Raw genomic sequence first — 27,126 nt, 5'->3', positions numbered from 1 at the left:
AGTTCTGTCTATCACCAGTTATCATCACCTTTCATATTCTACTTCAAAGAGGGTAAAGAATATAACTAAGATTGATGGCACCGCCCAAAGAAATTAATATCATAGCTTAGCATTCTGTGTGGCTTTTTAATCAAATAATCTTTGTGTACTCCACAGATATTAGATGCTCTCCCAGTATTTCCCCATGAAGCTTTTTCCTGTATCACAGAGTTGGAGAAATGGAGAAACATAGATGTTAATTATTTGGTCATTTGTAATTTTTTTTGAAGTATCCAGAGTTTTATGTAAAACAGGGTCAGAGCTGAACTGATGCCAAAACTCTTTGGAGATCTGAGATAGGAAGCATTTACTTCTTCCCCTGAGACTTACCCTGAGGCACAGCAAAAAACGAGCTACAATAAATAGGATTAAACACTGGCTCTGTTTAATGTCATTTGGGAATGAGGACCTAAGGGGCCTGAGGAAAGGCTGGCATTGCCTCACTTCTCCCCTTGTGCACCTGTGACTCTCTTTCTGCTTTTGTTTTTTTCTTCCTCTGCCCTACTTATGTAGTCTTGCTGAAAAGCAAAATCTCTGATCTCTACTGAAGAAGGGAATTAAACATATTGGGCTTTGGAGAACTCTTCCCATCACTCATGGTAAAACTCTAGCAATATGCAATCCATATGCTATAATCAGTTGTTTAGAATATGGAGTAAAGTTTCATAAAAAATCCTGTACAGTATGATGGTTCAGTTTTCAAACTGTCTGCTCCAATCCGTAATGTATGTAGGTGAGCTATGATGCTAAAGATGAGATAGTAGTATTAGTGCTCATAATTCACTGTCTGTTGATTGGCCCAGAATCAAAGAGTGTTAGCATTGGACAGGACCTTTTTGGACCACTGTTCTGACTCCTACCCTCAGCAAGGTGTCTTTGTAATATAGGTAGTGGTGATGTCTCATAATTGCCTGCAGTGAGGCAGCCCGTTGTATGATAGTTGGCAAGTTCTGCTTTACCCTAAAACAAATATGCTCCCTTTAGCTTCTGCGTATATGTATTGGCTTTTGGATGAATCTCTAGGACCATGGAAAAGAATTTAAGAATTGTTCTAATTAATGTCCCTCAAAATTCAGAAAACAGAAGTCATGATTCCACCTTCTCAAAATTGCATCTTAATCAATGGGATATTTGGACTCCTCGTCATCCTGATAACATTTTCTTGGATGTTCAGTTTTGCCAGTGTCCCTTTAAAATGTTGTCCAAACTAAACACAGTCCCCGATGGTTTTCTTACACAGGGAATATTATTTCTTAAAAAAAAAAAAAACCCCAAAAATAAAAACACAAAAACAAGCTTATAAAAAGTAACCATGTTTTATGCTGTATATAATACCATCTGTAGAAAGGGGCATTTCTGAACTTGAATCTTCACCTACCTTTTCTGTGTCTCTTCCCTCATTTCTAGAGTTGTAAGTGCAACCTCTGTCTTGCAGAGCGGTTGGTTACCTATGTTAGAGACCGTGTGTGTCAAGGATCCAAACTTAGATGCCTGCAGTGGCCTGGAAAGTGAATCTGTGGCCAGCTGGTTATAGGGAGTGGGAGGTTTTAAATTACTGTGCTGTGTTGCTATTTCTGTATTATCTCCGGCAACCCATTTCTCCTTTTCATAGCAGTCTCCAAATGCCTCATTGCCATGGCTTGGGACTCTCCCTTGCTGTATGGAGGTTTGGATATGGTGTGTAAAAGTTGGGTATCTAAATTCTATTCATCAGCTTTTCCATTTTTTAAAAAGCTAGCTATTAGAAAACCAAAGCAAAGAATAATCTAGAAGTTAGAATTAATTATCTTACTCATATAGTATTGCTTATAGACTGGATAGCAAGCCTGGTAAACGTTATGCTAATATAAAGTGCTAATGCAAGAACTATCTCAGTCCAACACGGTACACTTAAAAGAAGCCCACAAGTTTTGTGCATACACAATTTTTTCCACTCAATGAGCCCTTTATTATATTGAAATGTGTGTTTACTTATAAAATTTATAACCACGCAATGAGCTCTTCATTTATGTTTGTTTACCTCACAAGAACTACTAGGTTTGTCCAAAAGTGTTTCTACACCAGAGTAGAGTAATAGCCCTACCCATCTTCAACTCCCTAGACCAGAGGCCTCTGTTTTCTTTCTTTCCTCTTGTATTAAACAATGCTGGTGTGGCTCAGTATACTGATTTTATCACCCATTAAGTCACAAATGGCACTTTGAAAAACGCTGCTCTGGGTCAGTGCTACTGAAAGTGTGGCCTGTAGACCGATGCTAGTCTGCGGATTGTTGGTTATGATGAGATAAGGAGTTTGCTTCCTTTATCGAAGTCTTGCTGGAAAAAAATATCAGCCAAACTAAACAATGTGCTCAGTGACTCAGTTAATTCTGCCCAAATTCCTTGTCTCTCAGAGACCCCGTGACCAACAGTTCAGGGGCTGGCACTTTGAGTAGCATCGCCTGCGGGTACCACAAAACTTCCTTTGCCACTCAGTTCTTAGCAGTGTGGCTATCAGGTTTCCAAGCCTCTGGTAGATTTGAAACTAGCTGAGAGGATGCTACACTAATTTGATATGTCAATTAAACTCAGTAGCCCAGTGCCATTTACTCTGGGAGCAAGTAACTCTGCCAGAGTTTGGGAATGAAAAGATTATGAGTTGGGAATCAGAGAGACCTGCGTTTAATTCTGGTTTTATTGTGTGACCTATTTCACTTCTTTAAGTACCTTCCCCCCCACTCCATCTATAAACTGGGGCTATAATATTTACCTTTTACGATGATTCTAAGGATTAGGAGTGATTTTATATAATATACCCAGCATAATAGTAGATGCTTATCGTTGTTAGGAAGAATTATGAAATGGTAAAGAAAGTTCTGGTAAAGAAAAATAATAGGGGTGATTGGTTGTATTAGGTAATAAAAAGTGTGACATGAGACCATAGTTTAAAATGTGGCACTGGGGACGGCCCAGTGACATAGTGGTTAAGTTTGCGCACTCTGGTGGCCCGGGATTTGCCGGTTTGGATCCGGGGTGCAGACCTATGTGCTGCTCATCAAGCCGTGCTGAGGCAGCATCCCACATAGAACAACTAAAAGGACCTACAACTAGGATGTACAACTATGTACTGGGGCTTTGGGGGAAAAATGTGGCACAGAAAGAGAGACAAAGGAACAGAATAACTCAGAGATGCCAGAATTAAGTTTTTTTTCTTAAATAAAATTTAGGACAGTTGGAAGTATTCAATTTTTCTTCTAAAATGCTCGGGTATGTAAAAGGATGGATGCTTTTTAAGCGTGCAAATGACAGAAGAAACTTCTTCAAAATAATGGAAAAAATTTGACTACCTAAATATATATAGAATTCAAATCATAATCCAAAAAAGAGGGCACAAAAGTAAGAGGGAAAATACTTAAAATTATTATATATCAAACTTGTCAGAGTAGATAGAGAAAATAAAGGCAGTCCATTAATGGCAATTTATACCATAGAAATACCTGTAATCAAGGAAATAAAAATTAAAGATTAGAAAGTACCAGAAAACCAGTTTTGGAAAAAGTTGAGCAAATGGAATAGTAAACTCCCGTGTACCCATTACCTACCTCCAGGAATTATGAAGTCGTGGTCAAGTGCTGAGGTATCATTCAGGCTTGATATGAGGATGTCTATCAGTCAAGTTCATAACTTACAGATTTGATCTTTGGGTTTCTAGGTGCTTAAGTTTACAAGATTTATATTTATATTATGTCTTGGTTTTATTAGTTTGTGGAAAAATGAAATCCAATATTTCCTTTTGGGAGCTTTCCATCTCTGATTCAGCTTTTTCTTTCCTTCTATGCTGTCTCTGTGACAGATTTACTTTCTGTGACATAGTTTGGTGAATAAAGGATGTTAGCTGATCTCTTGCTAAGTGTCCTTTGAACTGGAGCCTGGAAGTTATTAATGGGCCAAAAAAGTGAACAAGGGTCCTTATCCTTCCTTTGCTTGTATGTGTGTATAGTTTTGGTTGGGGAAAGGGGGAATCAGTAGTGTAATTAAATTTAGATTAATAGTAATAAAAATTTAACTGGAAAATATGTTTTAGGGACATGTGGATTTTTAACCAATATATAGACAGTTATTTCTTATATATCTTAATGTGTGGCCTTTTTAGCTATCTCCTGATTTGAGATGAAAACCAATTGAAGTTACGAACTGTAGACACTGCGGCTACGTGCGTCTACTGTATATACACACGTCTGTAAGTGTGGAGCCAGTTATTAAGCAGTCAGAGGCGAGCCCACTGGAGTGTGGAGGGATGCTGGGGGTTTCTAATGCAGGTTGTGCTTGAGTTTTGGAGGACATGAGAGATGAGCGTTTCAGGTGGAAGGCAGGCTGTGTACAAAGACCCCAAGGAAGGAAAGAACTCTGGTATCCCCCCACCCCCACCCCCCAGGAATAGAAGGGAAGCTGGTAAAGCTGGAGTTGGGTGAGATTGGAGGGTGAATCAAGCTGGGGAGCTAAGCTGAGACCAGATCATGCAGGGTATTTTAGACCTTTGGTGAGGAGTTTGGGTTTTATCCTAAATACAACAGGATGATAGGGAAGGATGTAAACTGGGGAGTAAGGAGATCCAATTTATATTTCCAGTTAAATTTTGCTGCTATGTGGGAATGGGGCTGAAGGGGAACGAGTGGAGCAGAGTGACCAGTCAGGAGATGATGGTGGCTGTGTTAACAGTGGAGACGGAGAAGTGAGCAGATCCACAGGATATTGTGGATGGAGAGTGGATGTGATGGGTTAAGGGAAAGGGAGGAATCAGGATGATTTGTCAGAGAACTGCTTCTTGCCAAATCTGACAGTCTTACAAAACATTTGGCACTTTTGAGCATTCTCAATTTTGTGTCTTCTCTGGTTCTGCCACTTCTTGTACCTCATCTTGGCTGCCTTTTCTCTGTCTTTTCCTCTGCTTCCCTCTTTCTCCATTTGTGAGTCTCCTTCATGGTTTACTTCTATGTTCTCAGCTCTAGATTTTCTATACTTTTTCCTTCTAAAAATCACTCTTTAGGAGCCAGCCCGGTGGCGCCAGCGGTTAAGTGCGCGTGCTCCGCTGCAGTGGCCCGGGGTTCGCCGGTTCAGATCCCGGGCACGCACCGACGCACGCACCGACGCACTGCTTGGCAAGCCATGCTGTGGCGCCATCTCATATAAAGTGGAGGAAGATGGTCACAGATGTTATCCCAGGGCCAGTCTTCCTCAGCAAAAAAAAGAGGAGGATTGGCATCGGATGTTAGCTCAGGGCTGATCTCCTCGCACAAAAAAAAAAATCACTCTTGATTTCACTTTAATCGCCTTTCTGCAGATAACTGATAATTAAAATCTCTGGCCTTGACCTTTATCTGCAGCTGCTTTCAGAATTTCTGTTAATCTGCTGCTTTCTGAAATATCTAAAATGCATTTATTTGTTTCCTCATCTTGAGTTGGCTTCCTCTCTTGGCTTCCCTTATTTTATTTTATTTTTTTCCAATGGTTCCGCCATTCTCTGTCACCCAGACAGGATAACTTAGTAATATTTGATTCATTGTTTTCCTTTACTACAATTTGTTATATAAAATCCAGTATTATTCCCAAGTTGTCAGTGAAGAAACTGAAGCTTGGAAGGGTTGTCACCTGCCCAGGGTCAGCCAGCTGGTCACTGGTGACACTAGTGTGTGATCCCTGGTCTGTCTGATGCCAGAACCCATGCTCTCAATCACTACACTATACTGTAGGCCAAGGAACTTTGTGGTAAGGCTTTTCCAAGGGACAGCTAACCTTACGTTGTTTGTAAAATATGTCAAATTTTCAGAGGTTGGGACTACTGCTATTGACAATATTCCTACTAGCTACCTGAGTAGCTGATGGCCAATACTATTTTAAATAATGAAATTCAATATTTTCAAGTGTATGGGTAAATGAGCCCTTTCATATACTAGTAGGGGAGAAAAAATGGGGAACCTTCACCCATCATTCACTGTCACATCTCTTCCCTCCGAAGAAGGGGAGAATGCAAATAACCTGGTATAGCAAATTGACAAATTTCTTTTGCGTTTATAAAAGCAATAATATAGTGCAGTATTTTCAGAGAATTTATTTTAGCTCTTGTGATCCTAGTTTAACTTGGGGCACAAAAGAGGAGGTTTTATCCCCTCCTTAGAGTGAGTCTTGTTTTACTTAAAAAAAAAATTATTTTGAAGGAAATAAATATCAAAACGTTTAAGAGAAATGGAAGAGTTAGACAGTAACTCTTGGCTTTGGTTGGCAACTAAGTTTCTCGTTTGTGCCTTGAAATGATGATACTCCAGTGGCAGAAGAGTGGAAAAGCTCACATTCATTAAGCCAGATGAACAACTGACATCTAAATCCCTACTGATATTTACTTTGGGCCTTAAGCGTATGCTGTGGTTAACAAGGTAGCTTGTCTTGACATTATCCCCTGTATGTGGTTTTGTTTTTCTTCTTGTTTCCTCTTGCTTAGGACATTTTGGAAACCACTTTCTTTGCCAATTTACTATATTCAGTACTCAAATGTTTGAATAATACTGTTTTATCACTGAGTTTAAATCCCTGAGCTATAAAAACAATACTTGCAAATAGTGTTCATATCTGTATATTGCTTTTAACTCCAAAGTTATCCTATTTTTTTGGGGGGGAGAAAAAGAATCATGGTGCATTATTTTGCTGTGGCTGTCATAACAAAGCACCATGGACTAGGTGGCGTCAACAACAGAAGTTCATTGTCTGACAGTCCTGGAGACTAGAAGTCCAAGATCAAGTTGTTAGCAGAGTTGGTGTGTGAGAAGGATCTGTTCCAGGCCTCTCTGCTTGGCTGGTAGATGGACGTGTTCTCCGTATGTCTCTTCACCTTGTCTTCCCTGTATGCATATTCCTGTGTCCAAATTTCCCCTTTTAAAAGGATACCAGTCATATTAGATTAGGGCCTAATGACCCTAATGACCTCATTTTAACTTGATTACATTTATAAAGATCCTATCTCCAAATAAATTCACATTCTGAGATACTGGGTACTAGGACTCCAACATATGAATTTGGAGGGGACACAATTGAACCCATAACACAGGGGAGCAAGAACACTCTACTAATCACTGAAGTACTTATAAACCAGGCTTTCTTGGCATTGAAGACAAGTTTCAAAGGTGATTGCTCTTCTTGGGGAAGTTTTTGCACTTAGACCCTCCTACATGTTTAGGTTGAAAACTCTGAGTCTCACCAGTTGTTGGCACAGTTTCCAGAAATTCTTTAAAGAAGCACCATCCTCTCTCACCTGGATCAGGGCAGTAGCCTCCTAACTTGTCTTCCTGCTGCCACTCTTCTCCACCTTCGGTCTGTTCCCAGCACAGCAGCCAGAGTGATGCTGCTAAATGTCAGATCATGTCTCTCCTTTGCTCAGAACTCTCCAGAAGCTCCCCATCTTACTCATAATAAAAGCTCAAGTCCTTCTTGAACTGGCCGCCATTATCGTTGATCTTCTTACCTGTTACTCTCGCTGTCCCTCCCTCAGTCAGCTTTGGCCATACTGGCCTTTTGCCATCCTGCATCAGGCCTGTGCAGGACTGCTCCCTCTGTCTGGAAAGGCTGCTCCACAGTTGTCTGTGGGACTTGCTCCTTGCGTCTTTCAAGTCTTTGCTTGAATGCCGTCTTTTCTGTGAGATCTACTTGGATCTGCCCAGCCTCTCCCCAGGCATTTCCATTCCCCTAACCTTTCTTCATTTTTCTCTGTGGCACTTAGACCAGCTCCCAGCGTACCATGTAGTTTACTTATGTTTTATTATCTGTCTTCTCTCAAACACCCCCTCCCAACTTGGCCTGTCTTCCCTTCTCACCCTAATTTGTGTGATTTATTTGTTGCTATATCTCCTTTGCCTAGAACACTGCCTGGCAAATATTTGGATAAATAAACAACACAAGTGGAACGTGGATGTAGAGAATAAGGAAAGGGATGCTGAGAAAGGAACGCTGGAATTCTGGCCACTTGGGTTGCTGGAAGTAGAGGAATGAGGTGAGGGTAGATGGGATGAAGGAGAACAGAATGGTTCATTGATTCATGGGTGTGTGTGTGCTTGTTTCTTTCATTTTAATAAATAAAATTGTGATCATTTTATTCTTTTGTACTGCATTATTTTTAAAAATTTGCTATAAAAGTTGCAAGCATAGAATAATAAACTATATACCCTTTCCTAGACTCATCAATTGTTTAACATTTTGTGGCATTTACTTTCTCTCTTTCTCTTTGTACATACGTATTCCATGTGCCTGTGTCTCTGGCTGGCCTGTGGGGGCTGTTCTTGGGTCAGCTGCCCATCCCTATTCATTCAGCCCTAAGGAACTTTGAGTACCGTCATGTGCTACAAAACCTGCCAGGTAGGAAGCGAGGGCTCTGGGTCAAGCAGTTTGCTTGATGAGGGAAAGTGAGAGGTCCCATGCTAGTTAGATGTGACATTCTGGTTATTTTCAGTTTATAGATGGGAAATCCAATACAAACTATGTGTCTTGCCCAAAGCCACATACCTGGGATATGGCAGAACTGGTATTTGAACCCGGTCTGTAAAGTTATAGAGCCTGTTTCCTTTTCATAAACCACACTGCCTCTAGTTTACTGTGCCTTTGATTTCTCATCTGTAAAATAGGATTGTTAGACTAGATTGTCTCTAAGATTACGTTCCGACTAGATTGTATCTAAGATTACGGTCCCTGCTCAAGTTCGTTAATTTAGGTCAGGACTTGAAATCCAAATGCCTCCAGGGGCCAGACAGATATTTTAAATATGTGAGGCTGATGAGTAGAAGACAGTAGAGAGTGGTGGGACCAGCTGTAACCAGAGGGTTTGAGAGATTGAAATTAAAATCTTAATGAAGGGCCGGCCCTGTAGCTTAGCGGTTGGGTGCGCACGCTCCGCTACTGGCGGCCCGGGTTCGGATCCCGGGCGCTCACCGACGCACCGCTTCTCCGGCCATGCGTCCCACATGCAGCAACTGGAAGGATGTGCAGCTGTGACATACAACTATCTTCTGGGGCTTTGGGGAAAAAAAGGGGGGAGGATTGGCAATGGATGTTAGCTCGGAGCTGGTCTTCCTCAGCAAAAAGAGGAGGATTAGCATGGATGTTAGCTCAGGGCTGATCTTCCTCACACACACAAAAAAATCTTAATGAAAAGGATGGCCAAATAAGTCTATAGGACCACCAGTTTTTGATGCTCAGATTTAGGCACTTTTCTGGAAATGTCGTGCCATCCTAATTGGCAGCATGCAGTCTTGTCATTACAATCTGTTGTCCCATCAGCCATTCTTGTTTTCTATGAAGTATAATTAGAGAAGGTGGAGGTTGGGAGTGTGTTGGTCTGGATATTCTTTTTCATACTTAAGCAATTCACCTTACCCCCAAACACACACACACACACACACACACACACACACACACACACACACGTCCTTTGCAACCTTTCTCCTTTGCAGCTGTCCAACTGCTGGACCATGTGTTCCTCACTAACAGGTGCACCTGTTACTGTCATTCTGTGCCTCAGAGGTTATACAAAAACTAGGATTCTATCCTAAAACCTGGATTCCAGTTAGAGCTCTCCTTGAACTAGGTTTATGAAATTGAGCTAATTGTCCAAAGTTGTACTTTCATTTCCCAACTATAAAGTGAAGGTGAGAGACTCTGTCAGTGATTTTCAGATTGGGTTCTGTAGGGTGCGGTCTCATCGGGGAGCAGTCTGTGGGAGATGGGGACCAATTGAACGAGGTTCTTCATGCTACCTCTACCTGAGCAGCTTTGATTATCTCTTGGTTGTACTACTTACTGGTTGTATGGTCTTGGGCAAGTTACTTAACCTGTGTGTGTGTCTATTTCCTCTTCTGTAAAGTGGGCATAATAATAGTACCTGCCTCTTACAGTTGTTGTGATACTTAAAATGAATCAATAAATGTAAAGTGGTTAGGGGAGTACCTGATATTATAAGGTATGGTAGGCAGAATAATGGCCCTTCAAAGATGTCCCTTCCTAATTCCTGGAACCTGTGAATATGTTATTTTACGTGGCAAAAGGGACTTTGCAGATGAGATTAAGGATCTTGAGATGGTGAGATTATTTTGGGTTATCATGGTGGGCCCATTGTAATCACAGTGGTCCTTAAGAGAGTCAAAGAAGGAGATGTGATGACAGAAGCAGAGGTCAGAGTGATGCAATTGGAGGGCTGGAGGCCATGAGCCGAGGAATTGGGGCACCTTCTACAAGCTGGAAAAGGCAAGAAAATGAATTCTCCCCTAGAACCTCCAGAAGGAAGGCAGCTCTGTGAGACCCATTTTAGACTTCTGACCTCCAGAACTATGAGATAATAAATTTGTATTGTTTTAAGCCACTAAGTTTGTGGTAATTCGTTACAGCACCACTAGGAAATGAATACATAAGTGTTACTGTTTTTCTTGTTCTCACTGTAAATAAGATTTCCTTTGAACAGAGGGATCCATGGCGAAAGACAGTTGAAAGCCAGTAGGCTGGGTGATGGCCAGCATGCCCTTCTCATGTGATAGCCTGTTGTGGCAGGTACTGTCTCTCTACGCAGAACCCAGCCCGAGTAGACTCTTTGCATTTACTGAATGGGTCCTGTGCGGCTGAAGTCGGGCATAAGATGTAGCGGAGGTTGGGTGGTGGTCTCTGGTATGGACCTGCCTGTGGGATTCTCTGCAGTGCCCAGATCACTCCCTTCTTAAATGTTTTTTGTAATTGACTGGTTATTTTGTGAACCGGTATCTGGTTGCCTGTTATGTGCAGTATTGGGTCTTGAGTCCTGCATTCCAGGTTTATGCATTTATTTTGAGGCATATGCATCTTCGTGGACTCAGCTTGTCCTTTTACCCCGTAAATGTGTCAATTCAAGTCATTCTAGTGACTTGAGAAGGAGCTTATCCTGTGATTAAGAAGAACTCACTGCATAGACACTCCAGTTGGGCTGGAATTGGGTAGTTAGGGCCAGGAATGCCTTCACCTAACAGCTCCAGAGACTATGCTGGCCCTTGAGCCGCTCCTGGAACAGCCTGTGATTTGGCCTTCAAGCCTCAACTAGTCCAGTAATGCGTTTGGGCTTGTAAGATGTTTGCACCATCTTTTAAATCTACAAAATGAGTTATTTACATTCTTTTTTGACTCGTTCCGAGATGCCGTAATGCTGTTCTTTGATATAGTGCTGCTGCTGGTTTTGTAAATCTGGAAAATGTGAAGGAAAATATGAAGCCAGTCCGCAGTCCTAGAGGAATTTTGTTTCACTTCCAAGGTACTTGGATTAACATCAGCATTATTTCCTTGGCATGAATCTGGCATGAAAGATATTAAGTTCTTAGAATCTGTACCCTGTTCCTCTCTAAATAAAACGTTGAAGAATTTTGGTACGTGTTTTGATGTGCAGGATGGGTGGCAGAGCTTCCCTTGGCAGAGCTTTTGCATATTTGATAATCTAGTTATTTGGGTCTCTACATGCAGAGGAATGTGAGCTTCTAGGTGCAAGTTGCCTATTTTAGAATCCAATGTGGGTTTGTGAAGAATCCTGTATTTCAAATTTAATGAGTGAGAAAGGTGCATTTATTTGCTGTTTCACTTTTCTTTTCAAGCCCAGAATTATAGAACATGCCACATTTGCCCAAGTGTCCCTATTAGTGCTCTGGTTGATGGGGTGGGAAGTTGCAGGAGATGATAGTTACAACTTTATTACCAGGGCCAAGCTTGTAATTTAAGGGGTTGTAACATACCCACAGGGCTGCCTAGAGGTGCAGTCAAAGTAAAGCAACCTGAATAGAGAGGTTTCCCATTCACCCCCTCCAAGTGTCTGTATGTGTCTAATAGTTCATGGTCTTAACTGAAAACTGTTAACAGGTGGCTATGCTGTAAGAAATAATTTTCTCTTTTGTAAAATCATCAAGGACTAGCAGTGGCCATTTGGGCCAGTGTATAGAGGCGCTCTGAACCTGGATTTAAACTGTGCTTTGATCTCTCCTCGTGATGTCCTACGTCTCCAATTCCTCATCTCTCAAACTGCTCCTAACCCCAGGAAGAGTTATATTGCCTGTGTTTTCTCTTCCATTTGTCTGCAGATTGAAGACCTCTAGAGTGGGAAGTTCATTTGAAAGAGCGCAAATCACATTATTTCTTTTAAGGTAGCTTTGTGCACACTCAGGCTTGGCGTTATCCACCAATATCTGCCAGCCTTGAAGGTGTTTCGGAAGAGTAGGGTTAATTCATAGCAATTAGTAGGCAGGAGAGGATGCAGGGCATGGGAGGCACACATATATGAATTTTCCATTTAGTTAGAATTCTGCGTTAGAGCCAGTCAGATAACAAGTTGAGATCTGGGCAAGGGACCTGGGAATAAAGTTAAATCTGCAAGTTGGAATGATGTGATGGAAAGGACATTAGTGGAAGCTCGAGAGACCAGGGAATTGATCCTTTGCCTCCGGGACTTAGTACTAGCAGTCTAAAGAGGTCCGTGACTTTGATCAAGTCACTCTCCCTATTGAGAACTAGCAGAGCAAACATTAGCAAAATGGAATAATATAAAGTTATTAAAAATGATAATAAACTCACTATTAATATTTGGAAATAGATGCATGAAATAAATTTAAAAAGAAAAACCCTGTTGTAGTCCCTGTTTGGTGGTTGCCTCAGGGACGTGATATTCTAGAGTGAGAAAATAGATAACTGTGAGTAAATGTTACTAAATAAAGTAATTTCAGGTAATAAGTGCAATGAAGAAATATAAAGCGGCAGTAGAAGAGAGAAGGATTTAGGACAAAGGGGTGTCACTATTTTGGAGAGGATGATGAGAGGAGGAGGATTCCATGAGCTGAGCCATCAGCGTTGAGGAGTGAGCCAAGTGAAGGTGGGGGCTGGGGAAGGAACATTTCAGTGGAGGAAGCAGCAAGTTTAAGGCTGTCAGACTGGAATGAGTTTGGCATGTGTGAACCAAGGGCAGGCCAGTATAGCTAGATCTTAGAGAATAATTATATGTTTACCTAGATTGCAATAGAAACTAAATTACTTTGGAATGCCCTAAATAGTTAGGCTTTACTTGTTTATGGTTTTAAAAATTTTATTTTGTAATTGTGGAACTATGGCAAAAATACAGAAGTACATGAAACAAACATACATTTTAAGGAAGAATGATAAACCAGATATCTACAGACTCACCACTGGGTTATGAATTAAAATACCTTTAATCCCCTTGTAGCTTTCTGACTGCATCACCCTCCCTTGACCCCAGGTAAACATCGTGTGACTTTTGAGATAATGATTCACTTGCTGTTCTATAATTTTGTGGCCTGTATATGCAACCCAAACATACAGTTTGGTGTAGCTTGTTTTGAACTTTATATGAAAGAACCACAGTGTGTGTATTCTTTTGTGACTTGCTTCTTTCTCTCTAAGTTGTGAGATTCATCTGTATCGATACATGAATTTATAGTTATTTTTACTCTATAGTGTATGAATCTACTATAATTTAGTCATTTGTTCTGTTGATCAGTATTTTTTCTAGTGTTTAGCTTTTACTATGATCAGTTCTGCTATGGATTTTCTAGTACATGTCTATAAGCGTACAAGAGTTTATCTTGGGAATTGAACCTTGAAGGCCAATTTCTTGGTTGTAGGATATCAAGTTTGCTAGAAAATGCCAAAGTAATTAAAAAGTAATTATACCAATTTTTACTCTTGCAAACAGTATATGAGGATTTCTGTTCCTCCACATACAGAGTTACACCAACATTTGGGGTTGCCAGACTTATTAATTTTTGACAATGTAATGAGTGTATTGAGGTATGTTGAGGTTTTAATTTTCACTTTTATTATCAGTAATGAGTTTGAGCACCTTTTCATGCGGTTATAGGTCATTTGGATTTCCTTTATTTCTTTTTGAGAAGGGCCTTTTCAAGTGTTTTGCTCAATTTTTTATTGGAGTGTCTACCTTACCTCTTTCATTTATAGCTGTTATTTATACCTTCTGGGTGTGTGCTTATCCTCTTTTTATGTCTTTAGAATTTTAACACAGTCAATTTTTATTAATTGTACTATATTAGTTTATCTGTTGCTTTGTAAAAATCACCCCAAAACCCAGTGGCTTAAACAGCGGCTGTTTGTTTATTTCAGTATGGTCTCATCTGAACCACCTCCGTGGGGAAGCTCTGCTTCTGCGTGTTGGCTGTGTGACCGAGGGGGCAGTAAGTAGGGGGACTGGGCCCACGTCTGTCATCAACCAGCAGGCTAGCCTGGGCTTGTTCACATGGAGGCCGAGGGGTTCCGAGAGAGTCAGGCGGAGGTGTACGAAGTTTCTTGAGGTGGAGGCTCTGGATTAGCACAGTGTCAGATTCGAGGGCTGGGAAGATGGATTCCACCTATTGCTGGAGGAGCTGCAAAGTCACATTGAAAAGAGGAAGTGCCTACGAGGAAGTGTGCAGAATTGTGACCATGCTTGCAATCCATCACGTTGTACATTACGGTTTGTGCTTTTTCTTCCATAATCCAGGGGTAAGAAATTACAATCCTGTATCATCTTCTAAAAGTTTTATGGTTATGCTTTTCACATTTAGGTCTCTCAATCTGTTTTTTTATTTTAAAAGAGAAAAAGAATTTGAGAACAGCAAGATAAACATGAATTAGAAGGAGAATGAAGTTTGCACAACCATGGCAGTGGGGGATGTTGATAATGGAGGCGGCTGTGCATGTGTGGGGGCAGAGGGGAGATGGGAAATCTCTGTACTTTCTGCCCAGTTTTACTGTGAACCGATTTTACTGTGAATCTAATAAAGCTGGTGAGCATTATTAGAAAGTTTAAGAAGTGAGAGCGAGCAGCTTGTCCAGGAAGGCATTGGGGAGCCATTGTACTTAATGATTGGAGGGAAAGAGTTGGTTTAAAAAAAAAAAAAAATCAAGTAATATTTTTCTAATGTAAAAATAAGAATCTTTTGCTTTCATTCCTTGTTTGTTAGCTATAATACAGTGACTAACATAAAAACGAGAAAAGTGCTTCTACTACCTTGCCATCTTATTAAAAACGCCTTCGGTTTTTACATTGTTTGCTTCACTTTCTTGTCCATATTTATTTTTTGCCTGAGCACTCCGATCAGCAGTTGTGGGTTGCATTTTATTTTTTTCATCTTTTCAATTTGCTTGACGTGAAATTGTATTTTAACACAATCTGTCAGTATTCATTGTACTGAGACAGGAGCTGTAGGGAGTGCAGGAGTCAGTGAGCAGCTTCCTAGAAAGTACTTTAGACCAGAGGCAGGGTTGTACTCTGGCCAGGGCGTGGGCTTTGGACAAATGGCTCTGGAGTAGCATCAAGCCTTTGTTGTTGTGGTAGTTGTGCAACTTTGTGCAAATTATTTAGCATCTCTGAGTTTTAGCACTCCATTGTAAAATGGAGATACTCTGTTTTGTATATCTCTCAAGAATATTGACTCAGATTAAAAAAACTATATATCACCTAGCATGGTGTGTGGCCCATAAATTAAATGGTAGCCTGTTTTAGAAGTAGGGTTTTCTACTATTTTCTATTAATCTCCAATAAAAAAGACCAGGACCCATAGGTCTTTTGCAGACGAATTCTTTCTACCTCTTAAGCTTGGCCTTTAGTGACCTCCCTATTGCTGTTTTCTGTGAAAACTCTTTGAATCTTCTGGGTTTCTGTGGCTGGGGTTGGACAATCAGTTAAGGGCATCTGGTTGGTTGACTTTGAGACCCTTATTTGAAACCTTGGCAGCCAGCCGGATCTCATCAAGCCCTTGGAGATGCTATCAGGTGTGTGTGTTCTAATCATAGCCTGAACTTTTGAATTGGGCAAGTTCTGACTTGAGTGAGCAGAAAAGGAAAGTGCTTTAGGGAATGATGTGAAGCAGTCAGATCTGAGGAGGAAGGGGGTGGAGGAGGGAATAACATTTCTCCAGCCCCTGCTCTGTGCCAGAGTATAGAATAGAAGACAGAAGCAGCCCAGGTGTGTGCCAGGTAGAAGACGATGGTAGGGTTGTGCCTCGCCACGGATTGAGGGGAGGAGAGCTCTACAGCTGTATTGACGTTAGGAGGAATAACTTTCTTCTAAGCCTTGACTTAACACAAAGACCCAAGTAATCATTAAATCTTTCGTTCTAGGTCTTTCAGCAGCCCAGCGGAAGTTTGCTCATTCACTCAGAGACTTCAAATTTGAGTTTATCGGTGATGCGGAGACGGATGATGAGCGGTGCATAGGTATGTGAAGATGAGGTTTTGGTTTGGTTTCCTTTGCTTTGGCCACCAAATAATCATTTGTTTCTCTTAACAGATGCTTCCTTACGTGAATTTTCTAATTTTTTGAAGAACCTGGAAGAACAGAGAGAGATTATGGTGAGTTGTGGGATGTAAATTAGTCCGACTTTAAGCAGGGAAAATCTGGGTTTAGAAACTGGTTCTGATAGAAGTCTTGATGCATTTGTCCGTGGATGAAGTTTTGGGAGCCCAGGTTTCTGGTTCCACAGTGGTGCTGACCGTGGTGAGGTCTTGGACAAGTTGCTGGACCTCCAGACTAAGGCCGTGTTTCTTCATCTGTAAAATAGTGGGTTGGACTATATCAGTGCTTTCTAGATTTTTGTTAGCAGTGGAGTACGTTCATTTAAATCGAGTCTCAAGCAGAACCTTCATATATCAGGAAGATAAAAGCAGAAAACCTTATGTAGATGCTGAAGGACAGCAGGGCGATGTTAGAGCCTGACTCATACTTCTGTAGATTTCTAGGCTGTGTGGAGAGGGAGAGAACTTGGGCCTGGAAGTCTTTAAAATCCCACTTTGCCTTGAGATTCATGATCATAACAGTAATAATAATAGCTACCCTCCATTGGGTGTCCTCCATGTGCCCAACTGAGTGCGTTGAGTGGATGATTTTATTTAACAAACTCTCAGCAATGAATTTTAAGGGTGTTGAATAATATTTAGTCACCTTTCTTAAAAACTTGCATTTCCCTCCTAATGACTGATATTCATTCATTCAACAAAGATTTACAGGAGGATTGCCACTGGTATGACACACTATCTATTCTCATCAGTTTTTTCAGGTTTAAAAAAAATGACAAACTGTTTTTCCTATGTTCTTGAGGATGAGTACTACCTAGAATTATGTTAAAGTGTAAGTCAATGAGTGGGTTCAGATGTGGTGGTAGTAATACTACTCAACATGATAACTGATGTAGTTTACTCTGTGCCCAGTACTGGTCTAAGCTGTTTACCTAATAGTAAGTCATTTAATTCTCACATCAACCTCCCTGTTATTGCCTCCTGTCTTACAAATGTGGAAACTGAGGCACAGTACCTTGCCTAAGATCACATGGCAGCTAAGAGGGAGAGCTGGTACATGGCAGAACGGGGCATTCTGAACCACCCACCATTGTGGCCAGCTTTCTAGATGTGACTGTTGTCATCTAGGTGGTGGCCAGTGGGGATCTGTCTGGTAGAGTTGCAGTAGGGGAGAAAGGAAGCAGTAGGAGGAGGGCGCTGATGTCGATTTAAAAGTGACGGGGACATGTGGCCCCTAGAAGCCCGGATATAATCAGCACTGTGCCCTAGATTCTGAGATAATTTGTACATGTTGTAAATAGTGTAAAGGCCACGTGAAGGTACTGTGGTCCCATTAGGTTTTTGTGGCACAAACTGACATATTCAACCATTATTCATGTGATCCTCTAGTCACTGATTTTTCAGCTGTGTAGGAAAGTCTAAATGTGATAGTGGATAAAAGTAGTGCCGTGACATCACCTTTTCACTACACGAGGTGGGTGTGGGTGTGTGGGTGGCGATGAAAGTGCATGTTCTTGGTTTATGTTAATAGTATCAACTCTTTTGTTCTCAACCCTCTTTGATATTTAGTTGTACTTTTCCTGGGATCCTGAGCATTCAGCAAATATGTATTTGCCCTCTTTTTATGTTCCGTTACTGTTTAGAATCTGAGCACACAGAGGCAACAAAGCAAAGTCCCTGCCCTCATGGAGGTTACATTCTAGAAAGGGGAGGCAATAAACGAACATTTAATACCTTGTGTGGCAGCGATAATGCTACAAAATGAAATAAAGAAGGGTAAGGAACCAGAGAGTAGGATGGGGCACTGTTATATCCAGAGTGATGAGGGAAGGCTTTTTTGGCGGAGAACTATATAAGGCATCCTGGTATCTGTGGGAGGAGAGTTCTGAGCAGAGAGGTGCTGGATTTTAGCTCTACCGAAATACTGTGTGACCACTGCCTGTCTTGATATTCTCTTTCCATTTTATGTTCCTTGAGATGAATTGGCTAGGTCACAAAACTGGAACGTGGTCTTAGCTCCAGACTGTCTGATGGAGAGAGCGTGGTTCTCAGAGCTATTGTTAGCTGACTTATTGATGTAATCTTCAGCTGTGATGGGGGTTGAGAGGGTCTCTGTCTTAGGTAGGATGAAGATGACAGGGCTAGGTTTCCAGTGTAGGGTAGAAGTAGGAATAGGATGTTGTCTATAAGGCCATGAACCTCCAAGAGGAATGGGATGGTATGTTACAACCCATTTGTGGATGGCAGGAAACCATTCAGAGCCAGAAAGCAGTGAGGGGGGTGGGAGTGGGGGCAGCTAAGATTAACCACAGAATTAACTGGACACCTAATGTTTTTTCTTTTTTTTTTAAGTTTTTAGTTTGGAAAATTTCAAGCATGTATAAAAGTAGAGAGAAAAATATAATTAAACTACAAGTACTATACCCAGCTTCAATAACCATTGCCACACAACCAATCTAGTTTCTCCTATACCCCTCACTACCCACCCTATTATTCTGACAGAAAGCCCAGGATCATAGTTCATCTGTAAATACCTTAGTCTGTAGCTCTAAAAGATAAATTTCTGTGAACCACGGTATCCTTGTCACACCTAAAAACAAACAAATAATAATACCTTAGGGGCCAGCCCTGTGGCGTAGCGGTTAAGTGCACGCGCTCTGCTGCTGGTGGCCCGGGTTCAGATCCCGGGCACTCACCGAGGCACCACTTGTCAAGCCGTGCTGTGGCAGTGTCCCATATAAAGTGGAGGAAGATGGGCACAGATGTTAGCCCAGGGCCAGTCTTCCTCAGCAAAAAGAGGAGGATTGGCATGGATGTTAGCTCAGGGCTGATCTTCGTCTCACATACACAAAAATAATACCTTAATATTGCAAATAATTAGGTTATATTCAAAATTTTCTGATATTCATTCACATTTTGTACCCCCCTCGCCCAACAGATGGTTTGTTTGAATCTGGATCCAAACACATTACATTTGATTAATGTTTCTAAGTCTCTTTTAATTTATAGGTTTTTCTTTCCCCCTGTTTTCCCTTGACAGGAATTCCTGATACTTTTCTATTAGCTTTAAAAGACCTTTAAAATAGTACTACTTCCTGAGTTATCAGTGAGTTATAATAATGAAATTAATAAAAGTTAAGAAGTTTGGGATTTAACCATGTTGACATTATTTGGGTATTTCTGTCTAAACTTGATAGTCAGTGATCACTTTTTTTTTTTTTTTTAACCATGAAAATTGCATCTCAACATTATGGCTACCTTTGTTTCCTGAAGTAGCTTTGAACACTTACTAAAAGAAATTAAACTTTTGAATAGGAAAAGATATCTCCCTCAAGAAGTGTCCAGTGTGGTCCTAGAGAATAACTCGTAAAAAGTGAATTAAAACAGATTATACTAAGTGCAGTAACAAAGGTACAGAGCATGGCTACATGGACTGGGGAGCAGCTAAGGCTGTGCTTGTCAGGAGAGACTTTGTGGAAAGAGTCGTATTTGAGCTGGAGTTTGTGGGATGCAGAGGAGGACCTTTGTATAGTTTAACAAGCTCGTACCTCCCCAACACAGTGACAAGGGGATAAGGAAGATCTTTAAGCAGCTAAAATGGATGCCAGTGCATTCTGAGAACTTCTAAAAACTCTTCTTTTATTTAAAATTATTATAAACCAGCAGCATGTTAAAGACCACATATTAAAAAAAGAAATGCAAGGGGCCGGCCCCGTGGCTTAGTGGTTAAGTGCGCACGCTCTGCTACTGGTGGCTCGGGTTCAGATCCCAGGTGCACACCAATGCACCGCTTCTCTGGCCATGCTGAGGCCGCGTCCCACATGCAGCAACTAGAAGGATGTGCAGCTATGACATACAACTATCTACTGGGGCTTTGGGGAAAAAAGGGAGGAGAATTGGCAATAAATGTTAGCTCAGAGCTGGTCTTCCTCAGCAAAAAGAGGAGGATTGGCATGGATGTTAGCTCAGGGCTGATTTTCCTCACCAAAAAAAAAAAAATGCAAAATGACAGCTATAAAATAGAGGTAGAAATATTCTAAAATTGGTTCCAAGAATTGAACAAAATCTTAGTGGTCACTTAATCTTTAAAAACAATTAGTATTTTCTGAAGTCCTAAATTAAATGATGGTGCAGCAAAATAATTGAATATTCCTAATTAAGCCTGATTCATCAAAATGGTTAAAAAGTTGTTTTTATATAATCTGTATTTTAGAAGGCAAAGACTACTGCCAAATACTTTTTAAAAAGTTTTCCGTTTCCGTGGCCAGCCTGGTGGCATAGTGGTTAAGTTTGTGCACTCCACTTTGGCAGCCTGGGGTTTGCAGGTTCAGATCCTGGGCACGGACCTACATGCTGCTCATTAAGCCATGCTGTGACGGCATCCTGCACACAAAGTAGAGGAAGATTGGCACAGATGTTAGCTCAGGGACAATCTTCCTCACCAAAAAAAAAAAAAAATTTTTTTTTCCGTTTCCTAAATAAATGTTAAAATAGGACTTTGGACTTGAAGCGATAAAGTCATCAGTCTGGAAACTCAACAATCAGGAACAAGTTCTTCTTTGTTGATTTTGAGCCACCAGATATATATATTCACATGCCTAATCTGTACACCCCAATAAGCTAGATACATATAGTTCAACAAATACTGTTGTGTGTCTGCTACTTGCCAGGCAGTGTGCTAAGAGCTGTAAGGCCAGGGCATAGTTCCTACCCTTGAGTAGTTAGCTGTCCACTGGGAGAGATTGCCACAAGCATGCTTTGAGGTAACAGTTATTGTAGATTTTGGGGAAGGCATTTTGGAGACATCATTTCTGACCTGAGGTGATGGGTAAATCAGAGTATCCAGGTCAGGAAAGGTGGAAGTGAAGCATTCATTTCTTCCTTGAGTGGAGAACTGATTGAATTTGGGGAAGAGGGAGACAGATGTTTGCATTTCCCCCCACTGGTGTCCAGCTCTCTAGCTATTAAAACGAGTTGTTGGGGAAAGAAGTGGAAAGAAGCCAATCCAGGAAGTCAGAGTATTGCCCTCCATGCACAAAAGCCCAGTGTCTATGAATGGATGTGCCGTGCCCTTTAAAAGGCCAATGTTGCCTTTTTCAGGACAGGATTTTCAAGTGAGTAGTTTTTATTGATAATATTGCCAACCTTGACTGTGAAAGTGAGTAATTCGAGTTGGAGCCCGGTACAGTTAGTGGCCAGAATTGCTGTGCTCACTTCTGTGCATGTTCTCCAAGGGAAGTCCTGTGTGGTGTTGCACTGCCAGAATTCCAGAGATGTTCTCTCTGGTGTGGCAGGACATGGCGTACTTATCTGGGGTGGGCAGCTGTCCAGGAATTTAAGGACGTTTAAAATAGTGCTGTAGTGTTTATGATGTTCTTTTAAAAGCCCTTCATGTTGAATTTGCTTCTCTACATGTGTCCTTTTATCGTATCTTTTAGTTTTTGTCCTTCACCTAAACATGACTGCTTAGGTTCTGAGTGTTATGGCAAATCGGGGCAGTTGTGTGAGGCCCAGAGGTTGAGAGAAAGCTTCAGGGAAGAGGGGATGCCCAGAGAGAGAAGGTAGAGCTTGCCAGATGGTGCACAAATGCGCCTCCCTGTTATCCAGTGAGGCTGGAGGCTGATCGGGCTGGCAAGCGGACATGAGGAGGCTTCTTGTCCACCAGCTGCATCTCTTTTCCCACTTGAGTAGGATGACCCTGTGTGAACACAGACTTTTTAGCTTTTGAGACTGCCTTCTTCCCCCCCCCCCCCCCCATGTATTTTCCCACCACAGATTTCACTCTCGTGAAAATACTGGGCCAGGGAACACTTGCTGAGTGATTTGGCCTGAACTTATGCTCTGATGAAGAAGCCACTAACCTTTGAGTACTGAAGGCTTTTGTGAATACATAGTTTAGATTGTTCCAGGCAAGACACGGTGAGCGTTTCCTCAGCCCTTGTCTGATTGGCTTCACTCTTTTCTCATCATTCTTTCATTGTCTCAAGTATCTTGCAGAATCACGTGGGGTTTTTGGCACTGATTTTTGTTCCAAAGTTTCCACTATTTTTTTTTTCTTTCAAAAGTTCTTCATGATATTATTAAAATAATATGTTGGTTAAAATGAACTAAATATCTCTTACATTTTGGAAGAAATTTTCATGACGTTCTTTCTTTAGGACACCCTAGGGCAGTGGTTCTCAAAGGTTGGTCCCTGTTCCAACAGCATCAGCATCACCTGGGAACATGCTAGAAATGTAAACTCTTGTGCCCCACCCCAGACCTACTGAATCAGAAACTCTGGGGTGGGGCCCATCAGTTTCTGTTAATAAGCCCCTCAGGTTATTGTGAAGCATGCTTAAGTGAGAACCACTGGCCTAGGGTGCCAGGGAAATCTCCACTGGCATTCCTAGCCTTGCAGTTAGATCTTTCTGAAAGTTAGGAGCACTATAAATTGCTTTTTAATAACTCTATGTCTACCTGGAGGTTAAAATAGTCTTTAAAAATTTAAGCTTTTACCTGTCATTTCCAAAGGATTTTGGACTATATCTAGTTTATTTATTTTAATGGAACAGGTTTCTGTTGTTAGGAATTTGTGTTAATTTGTGTTGAGCATTGCTTATGAGTTTCCATAATGCGATAAGTACATGCCTTATCACATGCCTAAAGTGTTACATGCCTTTGGAAAGATTGTGCCTTATTATAGTTATAATATTTTATATGGTATGTCAAACCTATTTTAATCATATATATAATATTTAATCATAATATAATATTTTATATGGTATATCAAATCTATTTTAATCAATTCTTTTACAAATAAAGTGACACTTTTTTTGTTTTTTTTTGTGAGGAAGATTAGCCCTGAGCTAACATCTGTTGCCAATCCTCCTCTTTTTGCTGAGGAAGATTGGCCTTGGGCTAATGTCCATGCCCGTCTTCCTCTACTTTATGTGGGACGCTGCCACAGCATGGCTTGACAAATGGTGTGTTGGTCTGTGCCTGGGATCCGAACCTGCGAACCCCGGGCCACCGAAGCAGAGTGCGTGAACTTGACTGCTAGGCCACCGAGCCGGCCCCAAAAGTGGCACATTTTTATGAGGAATTCTGTTGGGAGGCACATTCAGATGGGGAAATATGCATCTTGTACTTACTTCTGAAAACATTTCACAGTTTAGTGTAAGTTGTCCATCACCTAACTATGAAGCATTTCTCTCCTTGGAACTAACCTTTACAATTTGACAACATTGGTTTTTCATATAAATCCTTTTTTTTTCCTTGTAAACCCATTCCGTGACTCAGTGTCCTCTCTTTTGGTGACTCATGGTCATCTGTGGCCTCGCAGCCTTGTCATCGTCAGATTCTACTTCTCTATTGAAACTTCTGTTTGCTATATTTAATATCCTTGGGCTTGTTCTCTGCTTCTGAGGAATCAGCTAGCTCTTCTGATAAACCAGTAAATACTGATGTGAAAGAGCGAAGAGTAGACATAGACTCTTCTCCCCCCGCACCCTCCCTGCCCCCACAACAAGGGACACCAGAATGTAACCAGTCTGCTCATTTAACTGTCTAATCCAGAGGAGTGGTTCCATTAGTGGGAATCAGTTCAGCTGAATCTGCAGTTTCATGAGGAGAATATTTTCATTCAGATCCTGTCATGAAGTCCTCAAAGGTGTGGCCTTGGCTCCTAAAACAAAGAGCTGAGAGAGAACTGAGGGAAACTTACATTTAACCTTTTCATTTAAAAAAAGAAAAAGGGAAAATGGAACTCAGTGACATGTAGTGATTTGGTCTACATCACAAAATAAGTTGGTGACAGAGATGAAAGAATCTTTTCTTCTATCTCCTGATATCCCAAGGACATTATTCCTTGCCTTTAGCTCCATGTAAGATTTAACACCCTTCCCTCCGTCTTTGAACATGGGTAAAATGGACACGTGTCCTTATAGCTGCTGTCCAATAGGCAATAGTCCTGAAGAAATGTGAACATGGTTGTTATTTCTCCCAGCCTGTTTGGACAACGGTAGCCCCTCAATATTTCAATCGACAAACCACTTAAGGAAGAAATATAAATCATGGTGGTGGTTTGAAAATCTGCCATTGAGACCTTTTGGTTAAGACAAGGAAATACCAGTATCAGTAGCTAAAGAGTGGGCGCCATCACCTTGGAAGAAAATCCTGAATACTGTAGTGGAGCACCCCTTAAAGAGATAATGCATTTCTGATATTCTCGATGACATAGAGGAAAAATTGTGTGGAGAAAACCAGATATTGATGACTGAGATGAAAAGTGATTCAGAAGAGTTGGACTCTGAAGAAGTTTTAGAAATATCTTAAGTATATTTTGCTCATTGTCTTTTTTATGTATGTCCAAGAGGAATACATGATAAAAATATTTGTCAAAGAGCTTTTTCAATAAATGTAAAAGTTCTAAGTATTAAGATATTAAATCAAGATTTCATTAGCAGCATTTTTTTCTTAATAGTATATAAAAGAATGGAGTGTCTTACTGTTGGTGGCATGTTAGATTTAATAAAATACAGTACTGCATTTGTGATGGGGATTATTAGAGGTCCAGGGGAATACCAGTGGCCGTGATAGTATAGTGGAAAGATCATGAACTTTGGAAACAGTGGTAGCCATGAGGCCCCTTTCAGATCTCCCACTGTAGGGAGGGCAGTAGACCATCAGGCCAGCTGCCATATGGGTCCCTCACTGCATTAGTGTGAAGGCCATGCTTCCCATGTCTGCTCCTAGCCAGTGACTGAGCACAGTAGGGGCAATAAGCAGGCTCATTCCTGGGGACCTGGACTCTTCTGACAGGTAGCCTTGGCCCAAGGAGTCCCTGATGGCCTTGCCAAACTTTCTCTAGAACTGCACTGCAGTCTAACATGCGTCCACCCCACCTTTCTTCCTTCCCTGTCTCCTTCCCCTGGGGTTAGACCTGCATCTCTGTCTGACAGTTCTTCTAGCCTCCCTGGCTCCCTCCCCATTTTCTCTCAGACATTTCTCCTAATAAATTTCATGTATTTTTAATCCTTTCTTGGTGTCTGCTGCTTAGACAACCTGGACTAACACAGAAACAGACTGTTTTGAATGAGAGATAATGTGTATAGGAGACTCAGCATAGGTATTTATGGTTACTGTTATCACCATCAGCAGGAAATGTTGCTTTTATATAAAAACTCTATTCTTTATATCTCTAAATTGATAGGAAAATCCCACTTCATTCATAAAACAAATATTTTGGAATGCCTGTTATAAGCTGGGCAGTGTTCTAGCACCTGAACACTTGTCCAGGATGAGGTGCTCAGCCGCTGGCTATGTAGCAGAGACCCAGTTATCAAGAGCCTCTGCCTCACCCCCATCCTTTTCTCTCTTGGCCACGCTGTTAGCCCAGGCCTCACAGAGGGACTGGAGATGTAGTCTCTTTGCATTGGTCAAAGGCTAGATGTTCTTTTCTGAATATTTCTCTCTCCCTCCCTCCCTCCCTCCCTCCCTCCCTCCCTCTCTCTCTCTCTCTCTCCCTCCCCCTCCCTCCCTCCCTCTCTCCCCTTGATTCAACAATCAACTACCATATTATTCGTGAGATTCCATTTCTAGCTATGCCACTGAATTATACCATTCACTTCAGAAATTAAAATTTTCTCCTATTTAAAACTCGAAAACAAAATTCCCTCACGATACTTTTACAGCTTACTGTCAGGCTCGTCTTTCACTCACTTCTCTGGGGTTTTCTTCCGTCTCATAATGTTCTGCCCAAGTATTTATTTTGTTTAAAAAATAGATCCTTATTGTTCCTCATGCACAGAGGAAAAGATCAGGGTTAGATATCTGCATGTCCTTATTAGGTTAACTCATTCCTAATATACCCAATAGCTGTTGTTTGAAGATTCTCAATTTTTCCTAAGCATTAAAAAAAAAAAAAAAAAAAAAAATCTTTACTGGTGTAGTCTGTCTTAATCTGAGTAAAATTGCTACTTTTTTTTTCGATTAATGTCTTTCAAAATTGATGCAAGCTTCTTTTTTTCCTTCAAACAACCCCTAAGATATTTGTTTGTAGAAGATAGACATTAAGGGAATCTTAAACTTTTTTGATATACTGACCTAACGTTCTTTTTGAGAGCTAGGTCATGGCCAAATATTCAGGGATTTAAATCACAGAGCAGAAGTTGTCAGAACTGCAGCTCAAATCCTCTTGTTATGTTTTAAGCTATTCAGAGTTTAGGATTGAAAGTTGATAACTCTTATTGGGAACTTTTTATTTTTGGACCTTCTGAATGAGAGCAAAAGTCTGGTAACTGAATGGATGAATTTGGGATATATATTTTACGAATTATATTTCTTAGGCTGTTAGGAGAGACTGCTGTGGTCTGAAAGAAACACATTCGAGGAACCATTTCATATTAATTGGCTCCTAATTTTCAGGTTTAAACTCTGTAGAATTAATTCACAGCACCTCCACCTATGTACCAATTAGAGCTTTGAGTATGGGTTCATTAAGATTCTCACTAGTTCTTAGCTAGTGAGTTTGAGCTATAATCACTATAAAACTTAATTTCATTTTTACATTAATTTTTTTCTACCAGGAGCATTAGCTTAGTTTGAGCTGTGCTTAAAAATAAAATCTCATATAGGGGTTTATTTATTTGGAAGTTAAAATTGCTTCTAGTGTGACATCCCCTTCTTTTTATTCAGTTGTGTTAAGTAGGTCGGGAGCAAGTATTATTCCTTCTTTACAGTTGCCAATATTGAGGTAACAAAAGAGAATTTTTTTTTCTTATGGTCT

General features: G+C 40.9%; 1 protein-coding gene across 3 annotated transcripts in view; it reads left to right on the top strand.

Moving 5' to 3' along the window:
• ARHGAP10 (Rho GTPase activating protein 10) overlaps positions 1–27,126 on the top strand; it is a 291,557-nt gene that overhangs the window by 56,466 nt on the left and 207,965 nt on the right. For 2 of the 3 annotated variants that reach the window (XM_087437555.1, XM_004420900.3), the window contains exons 2-3: positions 16,185–16,280; positions 16,354–16,415. In XM_087437555.1, coding sequence (XP_087293681.1) covers positions 16,185–16,280; positions 16,354–16,415 — 158 coding nt within the window. Of the gene's footprint in view, positions 1–14,319; positions 14,536–16,184; positions 16,281–16,353; positions 16,416–27,126 lie in introns of those variants that run through there. The other variant, XM_087437556.1, reaches the window with a different exon arrangement.

The sequence above is a fragment of the Ceratotherium simum genome, chromosome 12 (genome assembly GCF_057802395.1).
Source record: "Ceratotherium simum simum isolate JZ-2026a chromosome 12, ASM5780239v1, whole genome shotgun sequence".
Classification (NCBI taxonomy): domain Eukaryota; kingdom Metazoa; phylum Chordata; class Mammalia; order Perissodactyla; family Rhinocerotidae; genus Ceratotherium; species Ceratotherium simum.
This window is presented reverse-complemented; position numbering and strand designations above follow the sequence as displayed.